The 26,328-nt window shown below is 38.5% G+C and overlaps 1 protein-coding gene and 1 long non-coding RNA gene across 5 annotated transcripts in view; one reads left to right on the forward strand and one right to left on the reverse strand.

Annotated features, from left to right (window-relative positions):
• Window positions 1-1,190: 1,190 nt before the first annotated feature.
• LOC309806247 lies at window positions 1,191-4,455 on the forward strand. Its single transcript, XR_014294360.1, has 4 exons — window positions 1,191-1,462; window positions 2,496-2,680; window positions 2,789-2,849; window positions 4,417-4,455. It is a non-coding gene; the product is annotated as an uncharacterized lncRNA (long non-coding RNA).
• Window positions 4,456-4,511: 56 nt separating this feature from the next.
• The window catches only part of KCTD9 (potassium channel tetramerization domain containing 9), a 59,811-nt gene continuing 37,994 nt past the window's right edge, over window positions 4,512-26,328 (reverse strand). For all 4 annotated transcript variants that reach the window (XM_082624888.1, XM_082624890.1, XM_082624889.1 and 1 more), the window contains 3 exons: window positions 9,125-9,230; window positions 8,248-8,381; window positions 4,512-6,426 (listed from right to left, as the gene is read on the reverse strand). In XM_082624888.1, coding sequence (XP_082481014.1) covers window positions 6,310-6,426; window positions 8,248-8,381; window positions 9,125-9,230 — 357 coding nt within the window. In that variant the 3' untranslated portion in view covers window positions 4,512-6,309. The remainder of the gene's footprint in view (window positions 6,427-8,247; window positions 8,382-9,124; window positions 9,231-26,328) is intronic.

The raw sequence follows: 26,328 nt of genomic DNA on the forward strand, positions 1-26,328 counted from the left end.
TGGCCAAGGCAGCCTTGAATTATTGAATTACATGTGGAATTCTCACAAAGGAATTTTCACTGGTGGGGAAGAGGCCAAAGACAAAATCAAATATTGGTTGTTGAGCTGCTGCGATTCCCCAAAGTCTGGATCTCTGTGGCTGGAGGTGACAGGGATCAGGAAGGCCAAGGTTTCTTTAGACACCATACCTGGCCTTAGCTCTTATAAAGTGCCCTATAGACAGACAATAGCATGCAGTCTACAAACAGTGCTAGAAATACAAAGCAGTTTACCTGTTTCAGAGCAAAGAGTTCCCCCAAATCCCAAGCTTCCTTTGGAGTGTGTTGAACCTGACTTTTCATTTTTCTAGCTTCCTTTTTATATGAAACTTTTCCAGAACACTGAAATCTTCCCTGCTGGTTAATTGCACAGCACGTGGACCTTTTTTTTTTAATAGTAAGTATTTTTTAAGCCTCACATAAAGCCCTTAATGCTGTATGTAATTGGAACACCCACTGGTGTATCTGTTAAATTTACTTAAACCTTGGCCGTTAAAACCTCAGCTAAGACTACTATAGCTGAGGCCACAATTCAAAGCAATTAAAATCTAGCTAGGTAGGATCCCCTTGAGGAAACTGACAGACCTATCAAGAGTTCAAGGAAAATAGCTGTCTTAGAATGTCATGTTAAATGCACACATAAAAACTTTCACAGAGGAGGCCATGCAATAATTGTAGAGGTTGAGTCAGGATGCCTGAGATCTGGTCTCAGCTCTTAGATTCCTCGTGTGTTAAAAGGAGCTGATTTATAGGCAGTAAGTGATTATTGGTACTCTTCCAAGCCCATATAGGATCTCTAAAGTAGATGGTGTGAGTTTGAAAATTCCCCAGTCTGCTACCCTCCAGGTTTCCTCCTTGACGTATTTTTTATTTATTTAATTTATTTAGTTTTTGAAATTGAAGTACAGTTGAGTTACAATGTTCTGTTTCAGGTGTACAACAAAGTGATTCACACACACACACACACACACACACACACACATATGTGTAACTTCTTTTTCAGATCTTTTCCCTTATAGGCTATTACAAGATATTGAGTATAGTTCCCTGTTCTATACAGTAGGACCTTGTTGTTTATCTATTTTATATATAGTAGTGTGTATCTGCTAATTTCAAACTCCTAATTTATCCCTCCCCTCCCTTTTCCCTTTTGTAACTGTAAATTTATTTTCTATGTCTGTGATTCTATTTCTGTTTTGTAAATAAGTTCATTTGTATCATTTTTTTTTTTTAGGTTCTACATATAAGCAATATCATATGATGTTTGTCTTTCCCTGTCTGGCTTACTTCACTTAGTATGATCATCTCTAGGTCCATCCATGTTGCTGCAAATGGCATTTCATTCTTTGTTATGGCTGAGTAATATTCCATCGTGTATATATACAACATCTTCTTTCTTGAAAGCCTTGTACAGCATCAGAAAGGTAAGGAGAAACATTGTAGTTAGAATCCGCTAAATGCAAAACCATCTAGAGCAGATTTAGGCCCATGGTTCAACTCATTTCAGTAGATACTTATTGAGTTAAAAGATGTAAATCCCTGTGCTAAATAAAGGTCATGGGAGTACAAAGATGAGAAATAATCTGGCATGTGAATGAGACTAACCTGCTTCATTATTACAGTCCTGCAAAGTGGATATCATGATCCAAATTTTACAGAGATATGTTTCACCCCAGCGGTGAGCCCTCGGACATTTTATTTACACAGTACAAGCATTTAAAAAAGAGAGAGATCCACTACTCTTTATTACATTTATTTGAACACATGATTGTCTTTCCTAATTTACCCCTGGGCTGTAACTCATGATGGTCAAGGATCCCATCTTATTTAAACGTCTGTTAATAAATCCCAGCATATAGGGACTTCCCTTGTGGTCCAGTGGTTAAGACTCCATGCTGGGTTTGATCCCTGGTGAGGGAACCTGATACTGCACGTGGCAAGGAAGATCCCACGGGCCGCAGCTGAGACCCGGCACAGCCAAATAAATAAATAAATAATTTAAAAATCCCCAGCATTTAATCAGCATTCAATAAGTATAGATTGGAATGAATGTATGAATGAATGAATAAAAGGTAAGGGCCTTTTAGCCAGATTAGACCTAATGTTTCCTCTACTTCTGCATCAAAGATATGTGGGGTTTTTTTTCCAAAGGAAGTGGACTTTTAATTTTTAATACTTCTTTCTTAAATTACAGAAAATTTAAGTCTTCGCCGTCAGTTCCCACTCCACAGAAAGTGTAGGGTGGCTTTACAGCAGTTTGATTTAAACCATTAAACTCTCTTCCCCTACTATTTTCAAGGTCTTAGTTAAACATCTCCCAGCACAATTGCACAGACGCTGTCCAAAGATGTTTTATCTGACACAGAATTAAACCTTCATGTACAGTTGGATGGAAGGCCTGTTACATTTGCTGAGCGGAAAAATGTTTAAAAGTAACTGAATATGTGTTCTTTTTAGAGCCGGGATTGGCATTTCTCCTCGAGTAGGATGCTAAACCAGTCATTTGTTGCCCAGTGTCCTGTGAAATAATTACATCTGCAAGGATCTTGGCATGAAGAGCAACGTTGTTCCACCAGGTGGCGCAGTACCAGGTGGCTGCTTCGCCCAGCCACCTCTGTGGAGGTGGTCAGATCCGTGATAGGGTAAGGAAGAGGATAAACTTTAAAGTATAATTGCAAATAGAGGGGGCATTAAAAAATAGAACATAAGTGATTGACTTTATCTCATTTAAATTATTTTATCTCATTTAGACACTGAATAATTTAAGCGCCATTCTGACACGGAGGAGTGCAATCTTATCTCACTGTAAAGGTAATGAGAGGCTAGTTTTCAACAAGAGTCCATTATGTTTGAACGGTATTTGTTTAAATTGTCCAATTGATTTCATGTTTGCTGAAAGAGATACGCTTCTAACAGTGTTGCTGAAGCAGATGTGGTCTTTGGTTAAGAGTAATGAAAGCGGAGTTGAGACTTCTGACCCTTATTGTCATGTTAATCACTTATTTCTGGTTAAGCATCCCTGCATTTCTGGTAGCTTATTTCTATTAGTTGGTATTAAATCTTTGAAAAATGATTTGAAATTTTTAGATGAACACAGCCACATGATCTGTGAATTCATCCAATATGCTTCATGTCCCTGAAGCCTGCCTTAGCATTGTCATAGATCTCAAGGGCAAAGGCCAAATTTATTTTCTACATCACCAAATAGGGTATCAAACAAATATGCAATTAATGGAATTTGGAGGTTTGGTGACAAACTTTGATCCATTTCACAGTTCCAAGGATAGATCGATTTACCAGGAAGCTGAATTTAGTTAACTGGGTTTTAAATATTTGGATTTTATAGTTATCATACTTTTTTCCCCCCTAAATTTAGAAATTTCCTAAATTTTAAAGTATGGCTTTAGAGGGAAAATGGCCCCATTTTTAGCATTAAAAAAAAAAAAAACCTCAAAATTATTAAAATGTAACAATAATGGCTTAGTAATCTTGCTGAATGACAGATGGAAACCTTCTTTGTCCTAATGTAAAATCTCAGCAGGAAGGACTCATGAACTCCTGCTGACAATCTAAGGTTGTGAAAGGGTTTTGGAGAATTAATCCTTGCATAAGCTACTTTATACCAAAAGTAATGTAACTGCTTTTAGAGTTGTACATTTTAAAGATGATAATACTTCCTTGGAGATTTAAAAAAATTCTAGGGATTTTCATATATTAAAGATGATTTAAGGTTGACTTGCGGTAGATTTATTTCCAATTCATGAAATGAACAGTTGGAGAAAACACCCCAAGTCTTGATTTATGATGGTAAACTTCATAAGAAAATGAATCTACAATATTTCCTACTAAAATGGCTTTGAAATTATAGTTAAAAGACTAGACTATATTACAGCATAATATGTATTGCTCTAAACAGTTACATGAGTTCTGAATTTTCTCAGTGTAGATAATTAGCTAATTTAGGTTTAAACCCTTTTCTAGCCCTTCCCCACCCCTCCTCCAACAATTGTGTTTTTAACCTATGTGTACAGTCATGTTTCATTGCTTGGGTTAATGGAAGTTTTACTATTTTGAAACTTCCCTTCCTCCTTAAACTTCTTTCTTCTGGTTGTCAGGCAAGAACATTTTAGGGGCAATGTATCAATACGTAACCATCCTAATAAAAGCTAGCTGGTAATAATGTTCATCAGCTAAAGAGTAACACAAAAATTGAATTATTGGAAGACAGTCTTTTCTTTCGTTAAGCATTAATGAAATGTCTTTGTGTCCAATGAAAATCCAATGAAATGTCTAGAATGGTGGATTTTAAGAGGAGGGTCATAAAATAACCATGCTTAAAGAAATAACTTCAACGGCACTTTCTTCCTTTTCCACCCAGACCCGTGGAGCTGGTCCTTCAACACATATTGAAGAAATGTAAGTAAATTTGGAAAGTTCTGATTTTCAAAAGCAAGACAAGAAACTCCTTTTCAACACTTCATGTCGTTTATTAATGCAGTATACATTAGATCCAAAATCTGCATTTTCTAAGCATACTGTGTTTGGATCTTTCAGATTCTTCTGCAGTCTTAGGTTATGTCTACAGATGTACCCTTAAGTGGATGAACAACACATTCTATAATTATTGAAAATATAGTACAGAGTGAAATGATTTAAATATAATTTAGGCACATATTGATTAAGAAAATAGATATCTCTCAATACAATACTTCTCTGTCTTGGTAAAAATAATAAAGCAAAGAAAATAATTCATTTCTGAAGTTGCTTTCCTTCACCTGTAAAGGTCTGATCTCCTCCCACTATGCATATATACCCTTTACTGTTAAGGAAAGCTTTGCATATGTATATATAGAAGAATAAGCTACGTAAATATTGAAGACATGTCATTCTCCCAAAGGAGACAAAGTGGTTTTTAATGATTCCTTGCCTCAAACCGATGAGTCTGTAGAATTCAGAACCCATGTGGACACAGCTTACGTCCCTGCTCTTGGGGTAGGCATAGGACACCCGTTTACTGGTAAGGAAGTACAGGCAGGCCCTGCCCCTGCTGCTGCAGAGATAATGACTCAAAAAAGCCAGGCTAAAATTTATTAAAACAAAAGAAACCAGAAATATAAGAACCACAGGTGCTGACTTATTGGTATTACATCTTGGACCAAATGCCTTTATTTTCATTTAAGTTTTTTGATCACTATAGTCAAACTGTCAGTTTAAAATTCCTCATTCCCCGTTGTAGGGTTTTGAGCTGCAATTATACTACGTTGACTTCTAAAAGATGAATTTACCATATTCATTCATATTTTATAGCTGACTGCAGTGGACTGGGATTTAATACCTATTTCCGAGCTGGCCCTGTTTAAACTATTTAGCATTTGAATTAAATGAATGTTGATTATGCACCTTGGTTTTTTGGTTCAGAACTATCTTCCTATGCTTGTTTTGACTCTACAGGAGGAAGCTAGGCTAGCAGTGTAAATAGATAAAATTGCCTGGTCTGGCGCTGAGTGGAACTTGCTAAGAATGAAATCCTAAGGAATGTTCATTCAAAAGCTGTAGCTGCGGGTAAATCCTTCCTCCATTTGGAAAGTTCCACTGTTACTTAAGCTGACAATGATGTACAACAATGTCTCAGTCAGTAACAGAGGATTTCTTTAATTTAGCTGATGTTTTGTTCTTAAAGAAAAAAATTATAAAAATGAACCTGAAAGCCTTGGGGAGTCTGATCTCACCATATTCGCACGGTGTGACAGGTATTTAAAGTAGGGGAGGCATCACTAAAGCTACTGATACTTATAAACCTGAACAACCTTTTCAAAACTGTCATAAAGTTTAACAATTTAAATATCCATACTGCATCTAAAGATCCGATAAATATAGTTGCATATGTTGTGCTTTTCATAACTTAAAATCTTCAAATGCATTTCAAACCAAGATGGCAGTTCCACATCATGCCTATTTAAAAGCAAACATAATAGATACTATTCCTGGTCACAAAGCCAGGCAAATCCCCCTAACTCCACTCAAAGGGCAGCAATCTAATCTAGCTTCCCTACATCTACTGAATGAGTGCTTCTCTGTTAAAATCAGAATGTGGAAAAAAAGTCACTTTTTTCCCTTATGCACCTCTGAGAACAAGCATAATCCTCTACATGTTTTTTTGTTTAAATGCCCTTCCAGTGTTATTTCTTCCAGACAGCCGAGTGGGTGGAGAAAGAAAAGTGATAAGGAGAGCATTTCTCGTCTTCGGCATCTTCCTCCAACCCCAGGATTCTCATCTGACGCTTTGCGACATATGTAGTGGTGTCAGCATCTCTTCAAAGATGGCGCCCTTCACGTTGGAACCCCTCAGGTTGGCTTCTTGAAGGTCACACCCAGACAGGTCGCAGTTCTGTAGGACAAAAACAATATTCTTGGAAGTAGTAGACAGATTTAAGGCCTTATCTGTTCCCTCTCAAAGTGATTCCTGGGGCATATTAGGAAAAGGTTCCTATATAATAAAACTCAGTTATTTCTGGAAAACTTCCAGAAATTTTAGGAGAAGAAAGTCATATTTTCTTCTCTCTGTATTTATTCTCTCTAGTTGATGCTCAGGCTGACCACTGTCAATATGTATAAACAAAAGTTAATGACGAAGCATGTCCCTTCTGTGTTTTAGGCATTTAAAATCCAGAATGGACTCCAATGTAGTAAAAAGTATCTAAACAATCCATGGCCAATAATAATGCAAGGCATGGGGGCGAGGGGGTGGGGGAGACTGTGTTAAAAAAAAAATATGAGAGAAAGGGATTTCACTTCATTAAATCGCATAATAGATTCTCCTTCAAACCTACCACTCTTAGAGCAAGGAATTACCTCTTTGTAACCCCCAAATTATGTGTACAGTTCAATGAGTTTTAACAAATGTATACAGCAGTGTAACCACCACCATAAGTGGGAGCTGCTTTCAAATTTCCCTTGAGATCAGGGAGTGACAGATGAGACAGGGATTTTGGATAAGTCCTACATCCCTGGGGATGGTGGGGACAATGGTTAGAGAGAAGGGTGACTGCACATAACCTGTCAGCAGCTGCCCCAACAGTCAACCTGATTAGTCTTTGCAATCAGCTGGATAAAGAGAAGCTTTTTGCTGTTTAACCGCATTGACTACATGCTAACTGAAACCAAGGAAAAACAATCATCATCATAGGTGACTAACACATAATAAAAAACTAAATAATGGTGCTTATAATAGGTTTATACCTTCAGTCTTAGGCTGGTTCTTTTTGCCTTTAACGTTAATGGGGCCTGCTACTACGCTGCTAAGACCTATCAAGAGAACAAGGCGAAAGCGTTTAAAAAAAATCAACAGCAAGCTAAACGTTGACGTGCTAGTCTCTACAATCCAATCTATGCCAGGTTTTCTTGTATAGGGCTGTACTGTTCAATACGATAGTCCCAGCCACATATGGCAGCTTATATTTAAATGAATTAAAATGAAATACAATTAAAAAAATCCATCTCTCAGTGGCACTGGCCACGTTTTAAAAGCTCAGTAGCCATATGTGGCTGGTGGTTGCTGGACTGAACAGCAGACACAGAACATGCCCACTGTCGCAGAAAGAGCTACCAGAGAGCGATGATAACAGACCTAGTAACAGCTGTGGAGTCTGCACGCTAAATCTGCCAATCAAGATGATGCATACAAGACAATGCGGATGAAAAAGGTGACTGGGCAGAATGGAAATCTCAGGTGGAGATTCAAGAAAGAATATGACGCCGATTTAGAACAGGCTTTCCCTGAACCTGATTTCCAAACACAGATGTCATTTCAATTTCTCAAGTAGTTCAAGAAATAATCCGGCCCCATTTAATTCTGTTTGGAATTAAAATTTAAGGAAACCACAATCAACTGGATTAAAAAAGCATCTATCAAACGTATCTACTTGAGGGAGACCCAAGGAAAAGAGGAGAAATGAAATCAGCTCAGACTGAATGCCGGATGAGTCTTCAAATCTGAACCTGGCATCTGTAACTTAGGTAACCGGATCCTGCTCTGGAATTCAAATTTGTTTAAATGAGCAACTGAAAGGAAAGCATCCCCTTCAGCTGGGCTGGCATGTTACCTGGCAGTTCTGACCAGCCAACTACTTTGTTTATGATCTTGATACATTTTGCAGGAGCTACTCAGTAATTCTAGATGAATAAAAACTCTTTCAACTTGCTGACTCACCTCCAAATCAGTTCCGGCCAGAGTCGCTCCTCTGAGGTTACAGTTCTTCAACTTCGCATTTTTTAAGGTAGCAACTCTCAGGTTAATTCCTGTCATTTGACTTCCTTCCATATCCACACCTTTCAGGTTAGCACCTAAAGGGAATACATTTTAGGCATAGTTGAACTTGAAAATATTTATAGTCATCTATCTTCAAAAGATGCAAGGTGACTTATAATAGAGGTGAATGATGACCTCTGGATCCTTTGGAAATGACTGTGAATTATAAATCTGCCTCTCAACCAGCATACATATATAAAGAGTTCTTTGTTAACAATTTGTTTGCTTGCTTACACTATGAATTAAGAATTCATGTTTTAGTCTGTATTTTTGATGGAGGAATTAAATTTGGTCTTATGATAATTAGCACTTCTAAATATGCCCTGGAAAGTTCATGGCAATGAAGATAAGTACTGTGTCTTCTAAATATACAAATAAATGAATTGACCAGTTCATGGACACAACAAAGCAATAAGGAATTCATAAACAAAACATTAGATCCAAAAATGACAAAAAACTGCCTGCCTATATGCAAACTGAATTTCTTAATTTTGGTCCGTGTAAGGCTATGCTGTTCTGTTTGAAAGTTTAAGATGTTGATACTTAATTCTCCAACGGAAGCCTCCTTAAACACTGGAGGCCACATTTCCCGAGTTCAGCATGTTGGTACCACGACTGAGACCAAGCAATGGCTTATCCCTTTGCAAATTCTCTAAGTATAAGAAGAAATCTACATCCCTATGGTTATCATGTTTTACCCGTAACAATTACTTTGCAGGGCTTTTTACTTAACAGTGTGTTTTTACCTTAGAGAAGGTAATTATAGATAGAATCTCACCTTCTAAATTGGCTTTAAGACCAGAAGGATCTTCAAAATTGCACAGTTTCAGGGATGCTCCTTCTGCATTAGAACAGAGCATCTTGACTCCCTGGAGATTTGCACACTGGCAAAGGAAAAGAGAAAAAAGTCCATGTATTAAGGTTCAGAATTTTGTTTGGAATAGAAAAAATTGGCTCAAACAGTAAAACAAAAAAAAAAGGAGGGAAAAAAAAAAGCTCAGTTTGATACACTCACAATCAATTAGTTTCTGTTTACAATAAAGACTTTTCCAATTGAACCCAATAAAAACTGAGAAATGCTTTTAAAAAATAGTTGTTTTAAAAGAAACAAAAGGCAAATAAACAATAGCATTCCTGCTTTACATGAAACTTAAGAGTTTCGATAAAGAAGCTGAGGAGTCTGGACCATGACATCCCTATTTCTGTTTTTATAAACAGCCCAGGACATGACAATGTGACAGTTGAAATGTCTGTGTGAAGAAATTTGTTAGGGGTATGGATTTTCTCCTTCCTTATTATTGTAGGAATCAATCAATGAAATTCTTGATGTTCAATAATGCTACCACTACCTTCTTTTCAAAGGCCAGACTGCTAAGGCCAGTAATGAAAGGCATCGTCTAGCTACAAACACCACCAAGTTGTTTGCAGGGTCTTTCTGTACCAACCAGCAATGTTGTTGCTCTATCACATTGTCAGTCCTGAGTACCCAAGCCACAGTACAAGATGTAAAGAGGAAAAAGCCAGAAAATATATGTTAGAATTGTAAATTATGCTAGTTTGCCTTGGAGGATTCAACATCAGATCTGAACAACTACTAGATAAGGCAGGAAGCTATCTATAAAGGTGTTTTAAAATCTGTAAGGCACTACATAAATGATAACGGTAGTTACTATGAATTAGATCAGTGAAGAAATCTAAAATCCAAAGGCTGATCAAGTTATGTGACAGCTATACCTAACAAGAAAAATCCTTGTTTCATTAAGTGTAATTCCATTCACCCTACAGTCAATTCTAGTGAAAGGGAGATAAGCTACAGACCATTTCAAATCACAGATAACTGATGAACACACGTGCATTTCCATCTATGCCTGTGCTTTAATACCAGGTAGTACAGAAGCTCACACTGGCAGGTAGGACAATGAGGACCTGGAAGGACCAACATTACCTCAAAGATGACTGGATTTTATGTACTTGAAAATATAACAGGACAGGAAGCCGATAACTTGAAAATACATGTCTCTGGTTCCCTATGTTACACTCCCGGGTAAAACAGACTGTAAATATTATGAGAAGTTTCCAAGGTAATTATATAAGTGCTGCTCTATACTCAAGGCTATGCTATGGAATCTCAAAAAGAAACAAATATATAAGAAATGCAAGTTAAGTTTTCTGTCTCCAACCATAAACAGCATTGTACCCATTATTGGCCTAATGGTAAAGCAGGTCACCAACACTGAGACCTCAGAATTCAGCTACTAAGTAAACCAGCCCTGCTGCTGTAAGAACCGGGCTATTTACTATATCAAGGGGCACTGGGTTTTGATGAAAGCAGTTAGGTTATTACTGTTTCTTTAAAGTACGATAATGATGTTAAGACTTTTTAAAATGACCCTTATCTGTATGAGATAAATAGATAGAACTGCCCCGGAGCCTCACTGAGGATCCGGCTCTGTAGGGGCCCCGGTGGCCGAAGCTACAACAGTCGTGGGGACGGCAGGCCAGATCACTCATCCTGGGGTAAGCCAGCTGCCGTGTCATGAGGACACTCAAGCAGCCCTAAGGAGAGATCCATGTGGCAAGTAACTGAGGCCTCTTACCCATAGCCACCTGAGTGCGCAAGGAGAGGGGATTAAGAGCGCTGCTTAAAGGAGCTCCAGAGACGCGTGCGAGCTGCAGCCAAAAGCACAGACCCCAGAGTCGGGTATAAGACACTAAGGCTGCTGCTGCCGCCACCAAGAAGCCTGTGTGCAAGCACAGGTCACTATCCACACCCCCCTTCCTGGGAGTCTGTGCAGCCCGCCACTGCCAGGGTCCTGGGATCCAGGGACAACTTCCCAGGGAGGACGCACGGCGTGCCTCAGGCTGCTGCAACGTCACATTGGACTCTGACGCCGCAGGCTCGCCCCGCCTCCATACCCCTCCCTCCCCCCAGCCTGAGTGAGCCAGAGTCCCAGAATCAGCGGCTCGTTAACCCCGTCCTGTCTGAGTGAACAACAGATGCCCTCCAGCGACATACACGCAGAGGCGGGGCCAAATCCAAAGCTGAGCCCCAGGAGCTGTGAGAACAGGGAAGAGAAGGGGAAATCTCTCCCAGCAGCCTCAGAAGCGGCGGATTAAAGCTTCACAATCAACTTGATGTACCCTGCATCTGTGGAATACATGAATAGACAACGAATCATCCCAAATTGAGGAAGTGGACTTTGAGAGCAAGATCTATGATTTTTTCCCCTTTTCCTCTTTTTGTGAGTGTGTATGTGTATGCTTCTGTGTGAGATTTTGTCTGTATAGCTTTGCTTCCACCATTTGTCCTAGGGTTCTATCCATCCGTTTATTTTTTCTTAATGATTATCTTTTATTTTAATAACTATTTTATCTTACTTTATTTTACTTTATCTTCTTTCTTTCTTATTTTCCTTCCTTTCCTCCTTCCTGCCTCCCTCCCTCCCTCCCTTTTCTTCTTCTTTCCTTTCTTTCTTCTCCTAATTCTCTCTTTCTACTTTTTCTCCCTTTTGTCCGAGCGTGTGGAGGAAAGGCTTTTGGTGCTGCAGCCAGGAGTCAGTGCTGTGCCTCTGAGGTGGGAGAGCCAACTTAAAGACACTGGTCCACAAGAGACCTCCCAACTCCACATAATATCAAACAGCAAAAATCTCCCATAGATCTCCAGCTCAACACCAGCACCCAGCTTCACTCAACGACCAGCAAGCTACAGTGCTGGACACCCTATGCCAAACAACTAGCAAGACAGGAACACAACCCCACCCATTAGCAGAGAGGCTGTCTAAAATCATAATAAGTCCACAGACACACCAAAACACACCACCAGACGTGGACCTGCCCCCCAGAAAGACAAGATCCAGCCTCATCCACCAGAACACAGGCACTAGTCCCCTCCACCAGGAAGCCTACACAACCCACTGAACCAACCTTAGCCACTGGGGACAGATACCAAAAACAACGGGAACTACGAACCTGCACCCTGCAAAAAGGAGACCCCAAACACAGGAAGATAAGCAAAATGAGAAGACAGAAAAACACACAGCAGATGAAGGAGCAAGATAAAAACCCACCAGACCTAACAAATGAAGAGGAAATAGGCAGTCTACCTGAAAAAGAATTCAGAATAATGATAGTAAAGATGATCCAAAATCTTGGAAATAGAAGAGCCAAAATGCAAGAAACATTTAACAAGGACCTAGAAGAACTAAAGACGAAACAAGCAACGATGAACAACACAAAAAATGAAATTAAAAATACTCTAGATGGGATCAATAGGAGAATAACTGAGGCAGAAGAACGGATAAGTGACCTGGAAGATAAAATAGTGGAAATAAATACTGCAGAGCAGAATAAAGAAAAAAGAATGAAAAGAACTGAGGACAGTCTCAGAGACCTCTGGGACAACATTAAACGCACCAACATTCGAATTATAGGGGTTCCAGAAGAAGAAGAGATAAAGAAAGGGACTGAGAAAATATTTGAAGAGATTATAGTTGAAAACTTCCCTAATATGGGAAAGGAAATAGTTAATCAAGTCCAGGAAGCACAGAGTCCCATACAGGATAAATCCAAGGAGAAATACGCCAAGACACATATTAATCAAACTGTCAAAAATCAAATACAAAGAAAACATATTAAAAGCAGCAAGGGAAAAACAACAAATAACACACAAGGGAATCCCCATAAGGTTAAAAGCTGATCTTTCAGCAGAAACTCTGCAAGCCAGAAGGGACTGGCAGGACATATTTAAAGTGATGAAGGAGAAAAACCTGCAACCAAGATTGCTGTACCCAGCAAGGACCTCATTCAGATTTGATGGAGAAATTAAAACCTTTACAGACAAGCAAAAGCTGAGAGAGTTCAGCACCACCAAACCAGCTTTACAACAAATGCTAAAGGAACTTCTCTAGGCAAGAAACACAAGAAAGGAAAAGACCTATAATAACGAACCCAAAACAATTCAGAAAATGGGAATAGGAGCATACATATCACTAATTACCTGAAATGTAAATGGACTAAATGCTCCCACCAAAAGACACAGATTGGCTGAATGGATACAAAAACAAGACCCATATATATGCTGTCTACAAGAGACCCACTTCAGACCTAGAGACACATACAGACTGAAAGTAAGGGGATGGAAAAAGATATTCCACGCAAATGGAAACCAAAAGAAAGCTGGAGTAGCAATTCTCATATCAGACAAAATAGACTTTAAAATAAAGACTAGTAGAAGAGAAAAAGGACACTACATAATGATCAAGGGATCGATCCAAGAAGAAGATATAATTTGAAGAAGATATAAATGTAAATATTTATGCACCCAACATAGGAGCACCTCAATACATAAGGCAAATACTAACAGCCATAAAAGGGGAAATCGACAGCAACACATTCATAGTAGGGGACTTTAACACCCCACTTTCACCAATGGACAGATCATCTAAAATGAAAATAAATAAGGAAACACAAGCTTTAAATGATACATTAAACAAGATGGACTTAACTGATATTTATAGGACATTCCATCCAAAAACAACAGAATACACATTTTTCTCAAGTGCTCATGGAACATTCTCCAGGATATCTTGGGTCACAAATCAAGCCGTGGTAAATTTAAGAAAATTGAAATTGTATCAAGAATCTTTTCCGACCACAATGCTATGAGACTAGATATCAGTTACAGGAAAAGATCTATAAAAAATACAAACACATGGAGGCTAAACAATACACTGCTTAATAACGAAGTGATAACTGAAGAAATCGAAGAGGAAATAAAAATTACCTAGAAACAAATGACAATGGAGACACGATGACCCAAAACCTATGGGATGCAGCAAAAGCAGTTCTAAGAGGGAAGTTTATAGCAATAAAATCCTACCTTAAGAAACAGGAAACATCTCGAATAAACAACCTAACCTTGCACCTAAAGCAATTAGAGAAAGAAGAACAAAACCCCCCCAAAGTTAGCAGAAGGAAAGAAATCATAAAAACCAGATCAGAAATAAATGAAAAAGAAATGAAGGAAACAATAGCAAAGATCAATAAAAGTAAAAGCTGGTTCTTTGAGAAGATAAACAAAATTGATAAACCATTAGCCAGACTCATCAAGAAAAAAAGGGAGAAGACTCAAATCAATAGAATTAGAAATGAAAAAGGAGAAGTAACAACTGACAGTGTAGAAATACAAAAGATCATGAGAGATTACTACAAGCAACTCTATGCCAATAAAATGGACAACCTGGAAGAAATGGACAAATTCTTAGAAATGCACAACCTGCCAAGACTGAATCAGGAAGAAAAAGAAAATATAAACAGACCAATCACAAGCACTGAAATTGAAACTGTGATAAAAAATCTTCCAACAAACAAAAGCCCAGGACCAGATGGCTTCACAGGCAAATTCTATCAAGCATTTAGAGAAGAGCTAACACCTATCCTTCTCAAACTCTTCCAAAATATAGCAGAGGGAGGAACACTCCCAAACTCATTCTACGAGGCCACCATCACCTTGATACCAAACCAGACAGGGATGTCACAAAGATAGAAAACTATCACTGATGAACATAGATGCAAAAATCCTCAACAAAATACTAGCAAACAGAATCCAACAGCACGTTAAAAGGATCATACACCATGACCAAGTGGGGTTTATTCCAGGAATGCAAGGGTTTTTCAATATACGCAAATCAATCAATGTGATACACCATATTAACAAATTGAAGGAGAAAAACCATATGGTCATCTCAATAGATGCAGAGAAAGCTTTCGACAAAATTCAACACCCACTTATGATAAAAACCCTGCAGAAAGTAGGCATAGAGGGAACTTTCCTCAACATAATAAAGGCCATATATGACAAACCCACAGCCAACATCGTCCTCAATGGTGAAAAACTGAAAGCATTTCCACTAAGATGAGGAACAAGACAAGGTTGCCCACTCTCACCACTCTTTTTTTTTTTTTTTTTGTGGTACGTGGGCCTCTCACTGCCATGACCTCTCCCGTTGCGGAGCACAGGCTACGGACGCGCAGGCTCAGCAGCCACGGCGCACGGGCCTAGCCGCTCCGTGGCACGTGGGATCCTCCCGGACCGGGGCACGAACCCATCTCCCTGCATTGGCAGGCGGACTCTCAACCACCACGCCACCAGGGAAGCCCTCACCACTCTTATTCAACATAGTTTTGGAAGTTTTAGCTACAGCAATCAGAGAAGAAAAGGAAATAAAAGGAATCCAAATCAGAAAAGAAGTAAAACTGTCACTGTTTGCAGACGACATGATACTGTAAATAGAGAATCCTAAAGATGCTACCAGAAAACTTCTAGAGCTAATCAATGAATTTGGTAAAGTAGCAGGATACAAAATTAATGCACAGAAATCTCTGGCATTCCTATACACTAATGATGAAAAAGCTGAAGGTGAAATCAAGAAAATACTCCCATTTACCACTGCAACAAAAAGAATAAAATATCTAGGAATAAACCTACCTAAGGAGACAAAAGACCTGTATGCAGAAAATTATAAGACACTGATGAAAGAAATTAAAGATGATACAAATAGATGGAGAGATATACCATGTTCTTGGATTGGAAGAAGCAACATTGTGAAAATGACTCTACTACCCAAGCAATCTACAGATTCAATGCAATCCCTATCAAACTACCACTGGCATTTTTCACAGAACTAGAACAAAAAATTTCACAATTTGTATGGAAACACAAAAGACCCCGGATAGCCAAAGATACCAATTACAGGAAAAGAGCTGTAAAAAATACAAACACATGGAGACTAAACACATGGAGCTCATGCAGCTCAGTAACAAAAAAACAAAGAACCGAATCCAAAAATGGGCAGAAGACCTAAATAGACATTTCTCCAAAGAAGATATACAGACTGCCAACAAACACATGAAGGAATGCTCAACATCATTAATCATTAGAGAAATGCAAATCAAAACTACAATGAGATATCATCTCACACCACTCAGAATGGCCATCATCAAAAAATCTAGAAACAATAAATGCTGGAGAGGGTGTGGAGAAAAGGGAACACTCTTGCACTGCTGGTGGGAATGTGAATTGGTACCACCACTATGGAGAAAAGTATGGAGGTTCCTTAAACAACTACAAATACAACTACCATATGACCCAGCAATCCCACTACTGGGCATATACCCTGAGAAAACCATAACTCAAAAAGAGTCATGTACCAAAATGCTCATTGCAGCTCTGTTTACAATAGCAAGGTAATGGAAACAACCTAAGTGTCCATCATCAGAAGAATGGATAAAGAAGATGTGGCACATATATACAATGGAACGTTACTCAGCCATAAAAAGAAATGAAATTGAGCTATTTGTAATGAGGTGGATAGACCTAGAGTGTGTCATACAGAGTGAAGTAAGTCAGAAAGAGAAAGACAAATACCGTATGCGAACACATATATATGGAATTAAACAAAACAAAAAATACCTAGAGACAAATGAAGATGAAAACACAGTGATCCAAAACCTATGGGATGCAGCAATACCAATTCTAAGAGGGAAGTTTATACTGATAAAAGCTTACCTCAATAAGCAAGAAAAATCTCAAATAAACAAGCTAAACTTACACCTAAAGCAACTAGAGGAAGAAGAACAAACAAAACCCAAAGTTAGTAGAAAGAAAGAAATCATAAAAATCAGAGCAGAAATAAATGAAATTGAGACTAAGAAAACAATAGCAAAGATCAATGAAACTAAAGGCTGGTTCTCTGAGAAGATAAAACTAAAGGGAAGGGCCCAAATCAATAAAATTAGAAATGAAAAAGGAGAAGTCACAACTGACATTGCAGAAATACAGAGGAAAATGAGAGATTACTACAAGCAACTATATGCCCATAAAGTGGGGCACCTAGAACAAATGAACAAATTCTTAGAAAGGTACAATCTCACAAAACTGAACCGGGAAGAAATAGAAAATATGAACAGACCAATTACAAGTACTGAAATTGAATCTGTGATGAAAAAAACTCCGAACAAACAAAAGTCCAGGGCCAGAATGCTCCACAGGTGAATGCTATCAAACATTTAGAGAATAGTTAACACCTACACTTCTGAAACTATTCTAAAAATTTGCACAGGAAGAAGCACTTCCAAACTCACTCCGTGAGGCCACCATCACTCTGATACCATAATCAGATGAAGATACCACAAAAAAAGAAAATTACAGGAGACTATCAGGCAAAAATCCTCAACAAAATACTAGCAAACGGAAGCCAACAATACATTAAAAGAATCATACATGATAATCAGGTGGGATTTATCCCAGGGATGCAAGGATTTTTCAATATCTGCAAACCGATCAGTGTGATACATCCCATTAACAAACTGAAGAATAAAAACCATATTAAAATCTCAATAGATGCAGAAAAAGCTTTTCATAAAATTCAACATCCAGATTGGTTCAAGATGGCTGAGTAGAAGGACGTGCGCTCACTCCCTCTTGCGAGAGCACTGGAATCACAACTAACTGCTGAACAATCATCGACAGGAAGACTCTAGAACTCACCAAAAAAGATACCCCACATCCAAAGACAAAGGAGAAGCCACAATGAGATGGTAAGAGGGGCACAATCACAATAAAATCAAATCCCATAACTGCTGGGTGGGTGACTCACAAACTGGAGAACTCTTATACCACAGAATTCCATCCACTGGAGTGAAGGTTCTGAGCCCTATGTGAGGCTTCCGAACCTGGGGTCTGGCAGCAGGAGGAGGAATTCCTAGAAAATCAGACTTTGAAGGCTAGCGGGATTTGACTGCAGGATGTCGACAGGACTGGGGTAAACAGAGACTACACTCTTGGAGGGCACACACAAAGTAGTGTGCACATCGGGACCCAGGGGAAGGAGCGGTGACCCTACAGAGACTGAACCAGGCCCACCTGCTAGTGTTGGGGGGTCTCCTGCAGAGGCGGGGGGTGACTCTGTCTCACTGTGAGGACAAGGACAGTGGCATCAGAAATTCTTGGAAGTACTCCTTGGCCTGAGCCCTCCCAGAGGCTGCCATTAGCCCCACCAAAGAGCCCAGGTAGGCTCCAGTGTTGGGTCGCCTCAGGCCAAACAACCAGCAGGGAGGGAACCCAGCCCCACCCATTAGCAGACAAGCAGATTAAAGTTTTACTGAACTCTGCCCACCAGAGCAACACCCAGCTCTCCCCACCACCAGTCCCTCCCATCAGGAAACTTGCACAAGCCTCTTAGATAGCCTCATCCACCAGAGGGCAGACAGCTGAAGCAAGAACTATAATCCTGCAGCCTGTGGAACAAAAGCCACATTCATAGAAAGACAAGATGAAAAGGCAGAGGGCTATGTACCAGATGAAGGAACAAGATAAAACCCCAGAAAAACAACTAAATGAAGTGGAGATAGAATTCAGAATAATGATAGTGAAGATGATCCAGGACCTCAGAAAGCGAATGGAGGCAAAGATCGAGAAGATGCAAGAAATGTTTAACAAAGACCTAAAAGAATTAAAGAACAAACAAACAGATGAACAATACAAAATTGAAATGAAAACTACACTAGAAGGAATCAATAGAATAACTGAGGCAGAAGAACGGATAAGTGACCTGGAAGACAGAATGGGGAATTCACTGCTGCAGAACAGAATAAAGAAAAAAGAATGAAAAGAAATGAAGACAGCCAAAGAGAACTCTGGGACAACATTAAACGCAACACAATTTGCATTATAGGGGTCCCAGAAGGAGAAGAGAGAGAGAAAGGACCCAAGAAAATATCTGAAGACATTATAGTCGAAAACTTCCCTAACATGGGAAAGGAAATAGCCACCCAAGTCCAGGAAGCACAGAGAGTCCCATACAGGCTAAACCCAAGGAGAAACACGCCGAGACACATGGTAATCAAATTGGAAAAATCAAAGACAAAAATTATTGAAAGCAGCAAGGGAAAAATGACAAATAACATACAAGGGAACTCCCATAAGGTTAACAGCTGATTTCTCAGCACAAACTCTATGAGGCAGAAGGGAGTGGCAGGATATACTTAAAGTGATGAAAGGGAAGAAACTACAACCAAGATTACTCTACCCAGCAAGGATCTCATTCAGATTCGATGGAGAAATCAAAAGCTTTACAGACAAGCAAAAGCTAAGAGAACTCAGCACGGCCAAACCAGCTCTACAACAAATGCTGAAGGAACTTCTCTAAGGGGGAAACACAAGAGAAGAAAAGGACCTACAAAAACAAACCCCAAACGATGAACAAAATGGTAATAGGAACATACATATCGATAATTACCTTAAACGTGAAAGGATTAAATGCTCCAACCAAAAGACACAGGCTTGCTGAATGGACACAAAAACAAGACCCATCTATATGCTGTCTACAAGAGACCCACTTCAGACCTAGGGACACATACAGACTGATAGTGAGGAGACAGAAAAAGATATTCCATGCAAATGGAAGTCAAAAGAAAGCTGGCGTAGCAATACTCATATCAGATAAAATAGACTTTAAAATAAAGAGTGTTACAAGAGACAAGGAAGGACACTACATAATGATCAAGGGATCAATCCAAGAAGATGTAACAATTATAAATATATATGCACCCAACATAGGAGTACCTCAGTACATAAGGCAACTGCTAATAGCTATAAAAGAGGAAATCGATAGTGACACAATAATAGTGGGGGACTTTTTTTTTTGTGTGTGGTACATCGCGGGCCTCTCACTGTCGTGGCCTCTCCCGTTGTGGAGCACAGGCTCCGGATGCGCAGGCTCAGTGGCCATGGCTCACGGGCCCAGCCACTCCGTGGCATGTGGGATCCTTCCGGACTGGGGCATGAACCCGTGTCCCCTGCATCGGCAGGCGGACTCTCAACCACTGCGCCACCAGGGAAGCCCAGTGGGGGACTTTTAACACCTTACTTACACCAATGGACAGGTCATCCAAACAAAAAATTAATAAGGAAACACAAGCTTTAAATGACACAATAGACCAGACAGATTTGATATTTATAGGACATTCCATCCAAAAACAGCAGATTACACCTTCTTCTTAAGTGTGCACAGAACATTCTCCAGAATAGATCACATCTTGGGTCACAAATCAAGCCTCAGTAAATTTAAGAAAATTGAAATCATATCAAGCAACTTTTTGGACCACAATGCTATGAGATTAGAAATCAATTACAGAGGAAAAAACACAAACACGTGGAGGCTAAACAATACGTTACTAAATCACCAAGCGATCACTGAAGAATTGAAAGAGAAAATAAAAAAATATCTAGAGACAAATGACAATGAAAACACGACGATCCAAAACCCATGGGATGCAGCAGAAGCACTTCTAAGAGGGAAGTTTATAGCTATACAAGCCTACCTCAAGAAAAAGAAAAATCACAAATAAACAATCTAACCTTACACCTAAAGCAATTAGAGAAAGAAGAAAAAGCAAAACCCAAAATTAGCACAAGGGAAGAAATCATAAAGATCAGAGCAGAAATAAATGAAACAGAAACAAAGAAAACAATAGCAAAGATCAATAAAACTAAAAGCTGGTTCTTTGAGAAGATAAACAAAATTGATAAACCATTAGCCAAACTCATCAAGAAAAAGAGGCAGAGAACTCAAATCAATAAGATTAGAAATGAAAAAGGAGAAGTTACAACAGACACCACAGAAATACAAAGCATCCTAAGAAACGACCACAAGCAACTCTATGCCAAAAAAATGGACAATCTGGAAGAAATGGACAAATTCTTAGAAAGGTATAACCTCCCAAGATTGAACCAGGAAGAAATAGAAAATATGAACAGACCAATCACAAGTAATGAAATTGAAACTGTGATTAAACATCTTCCAACAAACGAAAGTCCAGGACCAGGTGGCTTCACAGGTGAATTCTATCAAACATTTAGAGAAGAGCTAACACCCATCCTTCTCAAACTCTTCCAAAAAACTGCAGAGGAAGGAACACTCCCAAACTCATTCTATGAGGCCATCATCACCCTGATACCAAACCCAGACAAAGATACTACAAAAAAAGAAAATTACAGACCAATATCACTGATGAATACAGATGCAAAAATCCTCAACAAAATACTAGCAAACAGAGTCTAACAACACATTAAAAGGATCATACACCATGACCAAGTGGGATTTATCCCAGGGATGCAAGGATTCTTCAATATATGCAAATCAATCAATGTGATACACCATATTAACAAATTGAAGAATAAAAACCATATTATCATCTCAATAGATGCAGAAAAACCTTTTAACAAAATTCAACACCCATTTATGATAAAAACTCTCCAGAAAGCGGGCATAGAGGGAACCTACCTCAACATAATAAAGGCCATATATGACAAACCCACAGCAAACATCATTCTCAATGGTGAAAAACTGAAAGCATTTCCTCTAAGATCAGGAACAAGACAAGGATATCCACTCTCACCACTATTATTCAACATAGTTTTGGAAGTCCTAGCCATGGTAATCAGAGAAGAAAAAGAAATAAAAGGAATACAAATTGGAAAAGAAGAAGTAAAACTGTCACTGTTTGCAGATGATATACTATACACAGAGAATCCTAAAGGTGCCACCAGAAAACTAGTAAAGCTAATCAATGAATTTGGCAAAGTTGCAGGTTACAAAATTAATGCACAGAAATCTCTTGCATTCCTATACACTGATGATGAAAAATCTGAAAGAGAAATTAAGGAAACACTCCCATTTACCATTGCAACAGAAAGAATAAAATACCTAGGAATAAACCTACTTAGGGAGACAAAAGACCTATATGCAGAAAACTATAAGACACTGATGAAAGAAATTAAAGATGATACAAACAAATGGAGAGATATACCATGTTCTTGGAAGGATCAATACTGTGAAAATGACTATACTACCCAAAGCAATCTACAGATTGAATGCAATCCACAGATTGAATACAATCCCTATCAAATTACCAATGGCATATTTTACAGAACTAGAACAAAAAATCTTTGTGTGGAGAAACAAAAGACCTTGAATAGCCAAAGCAGTCTTCAGGGAAAAAAATGGAGCTGGAGGAATCAGACTCCCTGACTTCAGACTATACTACAAAGCTACAGTAATCAAGACAATATGGTACTGGCACAAAAACAGAAACATAGATCAATGGAACAAGATAGAAAGCCCAGAGATAAACCTATACACCTATGGTCAACTAATCTATGACAAAGGAGGCAAGGATATATACTGGAGAAAAGACAGTCTCTTCAATAAGTGGTGCTGGGAAAACTGGACAGCTACATGTAAGAGAATGAAATTAGAACACTCCCTAACACCATACACTAAAATAAACTCAAATGAATTAGAGACCTAAATGTAAGACCAGACACTATAAAACTCTTAGAGGAACACATAGGAAGAACACTCTTCGACATAAATCACAGCAAGATCTTTTTTGATCCACCTCCTAGAGTAGTGGAAATACAAACAAACAAATGGGACCTAATGAAACTTGAAAGCTTTTGCACAGCAAAAGAAACCATAAACTAGACGAAAAGAAAACCCTCACAATGGGAGAAAATATTTGTAAATGAATCAACGGACAAAGGATTAATCTCCAAAATATATAAGCTGCTCATGCAGCTCAATATTAAAGAAACAAACAACCCAATCCAAAAATGGGCAGAAGACCTAAATAGACATTTCTCCAAAGAAGACATACAGATGGCCAAGAAGTACATGAAAAGCTGCTCAACGTCACTAATTATTAGAGAAATGCAAATCAAAACTACAATGAGGTATCACCTCACAGCGGTTAGAATGGGCATCATCAGAAAATATACAAGCAACAAATGCTGGAGGGGGTGTGGAAAAAAGGGAACCCTCTTGCACTGTTGGTAGGAATGTAAATTGATACAGCCACTATGGAGAACAGTATGGAGGTTCCTTAAAAAACTAAAAATAGAATTACCATATGACCCAGCAATTCCACTACTGGGCATATACCCAGAGAAAACCATAATTTAAAAAGACACATGCACCCCAATGTTCACTGCAACACTATTTACAATAGCCAGGTCACGGAAGCAACCTAAATGCCCAATGACAAACGAATGGATAAAGAAGATGTGGTACATATATACGATGAAATATTACTCAGCCATAAAAAGGGAACGAAATTGGGTCATTTGTAGAGATGTGGATAGATCTAGAGACTGTCATACAGAGTGAAGTAAGTCAGAAAGAGAAAAACAAATATCATATATTAACGCATATATGTGGAACCTAGAAAAATGGTACAGATGAACCAGTTTGCAGGACAGAAATTGAGACATAGATGTAGAGAACAAACATATGGACACCAAGGGGGGAAAGCGGCGGGTGGTGGTGGTAGTGGTATGATGAATTGGGAGATTGGGATTGACATATATATACTGAGTGTATAAAATGGATGAGTAATAAGAACCTGATGTATAAAAAATTAAATTAAATTAAATCCAAAAATAAAAACTTAAATTACATGCTTACACTGAATTCACCTCACAAATATAATGCTGAGCAAAAGCCAGACACACAAAAAGTATTTACTAAATGATTCCATTTATTAAATTTCAAAGATACATAGAACTCACCTATGGTGTTGTAAGAAGTCAGGATATTGGTTACCCTTGATTAGAAGGAGGACATGAGGGCTTCTGGGGTAATGGTCTGTTCCTTGATCCAGTGCTGACTATATAAATGTGCTCACTTTGTGAACACTTATTGACTTATACATTTATAATTTGTGTATTTTTCTGTATCAGTATTATGTTTCAATAAAGTCTGTGTTAAAAAGATTAAAAAAAAATTCAACATCCATTTATGATAAAAACTCTCCTGAAAGTGGGCACAGAGGGAACCCAGTTCAAGATAATAAAGCCCATATGTGACAAACTCACAGCTAACATCATACTCAATGGTGAAAAGCTGAAAGCACTTCCTTTAAGATCAGGAACAGGACAAGGATATCCATTCTCACCACTTTTATTCAAAACAGTTTTGAAATCCTAGCCACAGGAATCAGAGAAGAAAAAGAAAAAAAAAAAAAAAGAAATCCAAATTGAAAAAGAAGAAGTAAAACTATCACTGTCTGCAGATGATATGATACTATACATAGAAAATCCTAAAGAAGCTACCAGAAAACTGCTAGAGCTCTTCAATGAATTTGATTAAGTTGCAGGATACAAAATTAATACACAGAAACCTGTTGCATTTCTACACATTAACAATGAAAGATCAGAGGGAAAAATTAAGGAAACAATCCCATTTACCACTGCATCAAAAAGAATAAAATACCTAGGAATAAATTTACCTTAGGAGGTAAAAGACCTGTACTCCCAAAACTATAAGATGCGAATGAAAGAAATCGAAGATGATACAAACAAATGGAAAGATATACCGTGTTCTTGAATTGGAAGAATCAATATTGTCAAGATGACCATACTACCGAAGGCAATCTACAGATTCAATGCAATCCCTGTCAAATTACCAATGCCATTTTTCACAGAACTAGAACAAAAAAGTTTTTTAATTTGTATGGAAACACAAAAGACCCCGAATAGCCAAAGCAATCTTGAGAAAGATAACTGGAGATGGGAGGAATCTGGCTCCCTGACTTCAGACTATAACACAAAGCTATAGTAACCAAAACAGGATGGTACTGGCACAAAAACAGAACTATAGATCAGTGGAACAGTATAGAAAGCCCAGAAATAAACCTACACACCTAGGGTCAATTAATCTATGACAAAGGTGCAAGAATATACAGTGGAGAAAAGACAGTCTCTTTACCATGTGGTGCTGGGAAACCGAGAAAGCTAGATGAAACAGAATGAAATTAGAACATTCTCTAACACCATACACAAAAATAAACTCAAGACTTCCCTGGGTACCCAGTGATTAAGACTCCATGCTTCCATTGCAGGGGGCATGGGTTTGATCCCTGGTCTGGGAACTAAGATCCCTCAGGCCACGTGGTGTGGCCAAAAAAAGAAACAACAAAAACAAACAAACAAAAAACAAAATCGATTAAAGACCTAAATGTAGTGCCGGATACTACAAAACCTAGAGGAAAATATAGGCAGAACACTCTTTGACACAAATTGCAGCAGTATCTTTTTAGATTTTTCTCCTAGAGTGATGAAAATAAAAACAAAAATAAACAAATGGGAACTAATTAAACTTAAAAGCTTCTGCACAGCAAAGGAAACCATAAACAAAACAAAAAGACAATCTACAGAATGGGAGAAAATATTTGCAAACGATGCAACTGACAAGGGATTAATCTTCAAAATATACAAACAGCTCTTGTGGCTCAATATCAACAAAACAAACAATGCAATCAAAAAATGGGCAGAAGATCTAAACAGACATTTCCCCAAAGAAGACATACAGATGGCCAAAAAGCACATGAAAAGATGCTCAACACTGCTAATTATTAGAGAAATGCAAATCAAAACTGCAATGAAATATCACCTCACGCTGGTCAGAATGGACGTTATCGAAAAGTCTACAAATAATAAATGTTGGAGAGGGGTTAGGAAAAGGAACCCTCCTACACTGTTGGTGGGAATGGAAATTGCTACAGCAACTATGGAGAACAGTATGGAGGCTTCTTAAAAAACTAAAAAGAGAGCTACCATATCATCCAGCAATCCCACTCCTGGGCACGTATCCGGAGAAAACCATAATTTGGAAGGACACATGCACCCCAATGTTAACTGCAGCACTATTTACAACAGCCAAGACATGGAAGCAAACTAAATGTCCATCGACAGATGAATGGATAAAGAACATGTGGTATATATATACACAAGGGAATATTATTCAGCCATAAAAAGGAATGAAATAATTCCATTTGCAGCAATATAGGTGGACCTAGAGATTATCATACTAAGTGAAGTAAGCCAGACAGAGAAAGATAAATATATGATATTGCTTATATGTG

The sequence above is a fragment of the Mesoplodon mirus genome, assembly GCF_964341445.2.
Source record: "Mesoplodon mirus genome assembly, chromosome: 1".
Classification (NCBI taxonomy): Eukaryota; Metazoa; Chordata; class Mammalia; order Artiodactyla; family Ziphiidae; genus Mesoplodon; species Mesoplodon mirus.